This window comes from Bombina bombina, chromosome 5 (assembly GCF_027579735.1).
Source record: "Bombina bombina isolate aBomBom1 chromosome 5, aBomBom1.pri, whole genome shotgun sequence".
Classification (NCBI taxonomy): domain Eukaryota; kingdom Metazoa; phylum Chordata; class Amphibia; order Anura; family Bombinatoridae; genus Bombina; species Bombina bombina.
In genome coordinates this window covers 283,631,294-283,633,793 of record NC_069503.1, presented here as the reverse complement: position 1 = coordinate 283,633,793, position 2,500 = coordinate 283,631,294, and the positions used below count along the sequence as shown (strand labels likewise).

The 2,500-nt window shown below is 34.1% G+C and overlaps 1 protein-coding gene across 3 annotated transcripts in view; it reads left to right on the top strand.

Annotated features, from left to right (window-relative positions):
* Nucleotides 1-2,500, top strand: part of DUS3L (dihydrouridine synthase 3 like) — a 48,836-nt gene that overhangs the window by 9,341 nt on the left and 36,995 nt on the right. For 2 of the 3 annotated variants that reach the window (XM_053714022.1, XM_053714021.1), the window contains exons 5-7: nt 770-811; nt 1,103-1,255; nt 1,341-1,457. In XM_053714022.1, the coding sequence (XP_053569997.1) occupies nt 770-811; nt 1,103-1,255; nt 1,341-1,457 (312 nt within the window). The remainder of the gene's footprint in view (nt 1-769; nt 812-1,102; nt 1,256-1,340; nt 1,458-2,500) is intronic. The other variant, XM_053714023.1, reaches the window with a different exon arrangement.

The following is a 2,500-nucleotide window of genomic DNA, read 5'->3' as shown; positions in this document are numbered from 1 at the left end:
TGTATTTGGCATATATTAGAAAATCAATGCCGAAAACGACTGATGTCTAAAGCTTTCTGCTAATTTCTGCGATAGATTTAGTACAGTAAAAGCGCAAATCACAAAGGTCTGTGTGTTGCACTAATACACAAATAAGTCCACTGCAGAAAGCAGCCATTTTCATCATTCTTTTCCCTAACAAATGCTAAAAACTAATTGTTGCACATCTGTAGTCCATATTAAACTTTTATGGTTCAGACAGACTATGAGATTTTTAATTGAATTCTATCTTCAAATTTACTTCTTTGTTTTCAAATAATGTCTTGAAAAAAAATGTTTTACATGTAAGTAGCATGTATAATCAAGTACTGGTTTACAACACTTTGCATGCAAAATAAATGTACGTGCCATCCTCTTAGCACATTTTACAATATTTTGCAAAAAATTCAATAACTCACCCTCTTAAAAACCTGGAGGAATTCATGTTCTTGTTATCCTAATTTGTAGCCAATAGGGATGGATATAAATGAGATTGTTCTCTGATCTAAGCAGTCACTGCCCACGTTACATATAACGTTGAGCTGTTAAAACAGATGTGTACAAACATGCACTTTTCAGTAAGTGTTCCATATGAACACAGATCACTGACTTGTAATAATAGCCGCAGCTCTGAATTTTGAGAAACTGAGCTCAGTTTTATAGTTAAAGGTCTATTCACTTTTATCTTTTTAGATGTTTGTAATTTTTGTGCATTGCATAAATACTTAACTATTCCTTTTCCCCACTGCAGATTGACTTCAGGAAAAAACTTTACCTTGCACCATTAACAACGGTATTTCTTTTTTTATTCTGAAAATTACATTCTTTCTTTTTCTTTCTTTTTTTTACATGTTTCACAGATTTGTGCTTATATCAATTGTTTACCTAACAAATGTTGTGTAGATAGTAGTAATTTTTCTCCTGCATTTTAATTTATCTGGATAGATTTGGAAGTTGGCAAATTATTTCCTATTAACTCTGATTCTAGTACATGCTTGCATTAGAAAAATAACTCTTCAGATAGGATTTTTTTATTTTTACATAGCGGATATAAAATTAAATTTTCTATATTTTTCCTTGTCAGTGTGGCAATTTGCCTTTCAGAAGAATATGCAAACGTTATGGAGCAGACATTACTTGTGGAGAGATGGCCATGTGCACAAATCTTCTTCAGGGCCAGCCTTCTGAATGGGCACTTCTAAAGCGTCATCATTCGGAAGATATTTTTGGAGTTCAGGTCTGTTATGATTTTAAACAAATGTACATAGTAAAAGCACATTTTAATGTTCTGAGGCTAATCAACCATTTTTTACTTTTTATAGATCGAGGGTTCTTTTCCTGATACTATGACAAAATGTGCTGAACTCCTTAACAAAACCATCGATGTAGATTTTGTAGATATTAACGTAGGATGCCCAATAGATTTGGTATATAAAAAGGTAGACCTTTTTTATTTATTTTACATTACGCATAAAATGACATTTGATGCAAGAAATATATATTTTATATGCACATATACATACACACCCGTTGTCTTGCAATCTATCTCTGTGTGTCTGTCCATCCCCCTGTTTATTTGTTCACTGGCATAAACTACCTAAAATTTGATCTCAAGCCCTCTGTGGGGCATATCTAGGGTGGATGTGCATTCAGAACATTTGTTATGAAAACGAATGGCGAATATGGCCGCCGCCAGTATCATTCGGCTATTTTCTGAGCCGGATATCTTATTGTTAAAGTGCAACACACTAAGATCTGGATGTGCAAAGATCTCAGTGTGTAGGACTTTCACATGAAGAAATCTGGCTTTGAAAAGAGCAGAATGATGGTGGCAATGGCAATATTAGGCATTTGTTACATAACAAATATTCTGAATGCACATCCCTAAGCCTAGTTTGAGAAGGTAATCACCACTACAATAACAACCACCTGTAAATTAGAGTGAGTGTAATAGAAAATCTGACTTTCACGCAAGAGGTCTCATTCCGATCAAATTAAATAATAGTGGGAGATGGGGGCTATGCACCTGCCCCTCCCTCTTCATAGAAAAAATTATTTGTTTCTAGGGGCACAGGTGGTGATAGTTTAAAAGGTGATAATCACCAAAGGAGAAAAATTATTGTATATGCACTACTGCTGCCATAAGTATGCACAAGTTCCAAAGAGAATCCTTGTAGGTTTGTCAGCTTCACAAATCTTATAGACAGCCCATGACTCCAGATTCTAGGGAACAGTTTGGGGAAACACATTAACAGCTGCTTTTGCTTTAGTTTATAATTATAAACTTGTTTACAAAATATATTTCACCACTTATACAATAGCACTGGGTTTTTATTTTTATTTAGTCACATTTGAAAAAGTAGAAAAAAAGCAGAAAATATTACTTTTGGTTTTTAGACTCTATGCAGAAGCATGTATTAGGGAATTAAGCAAAGTGAAACCTCTAATGATGCAATACCCTGCTGTACAACTAGATGGCAGT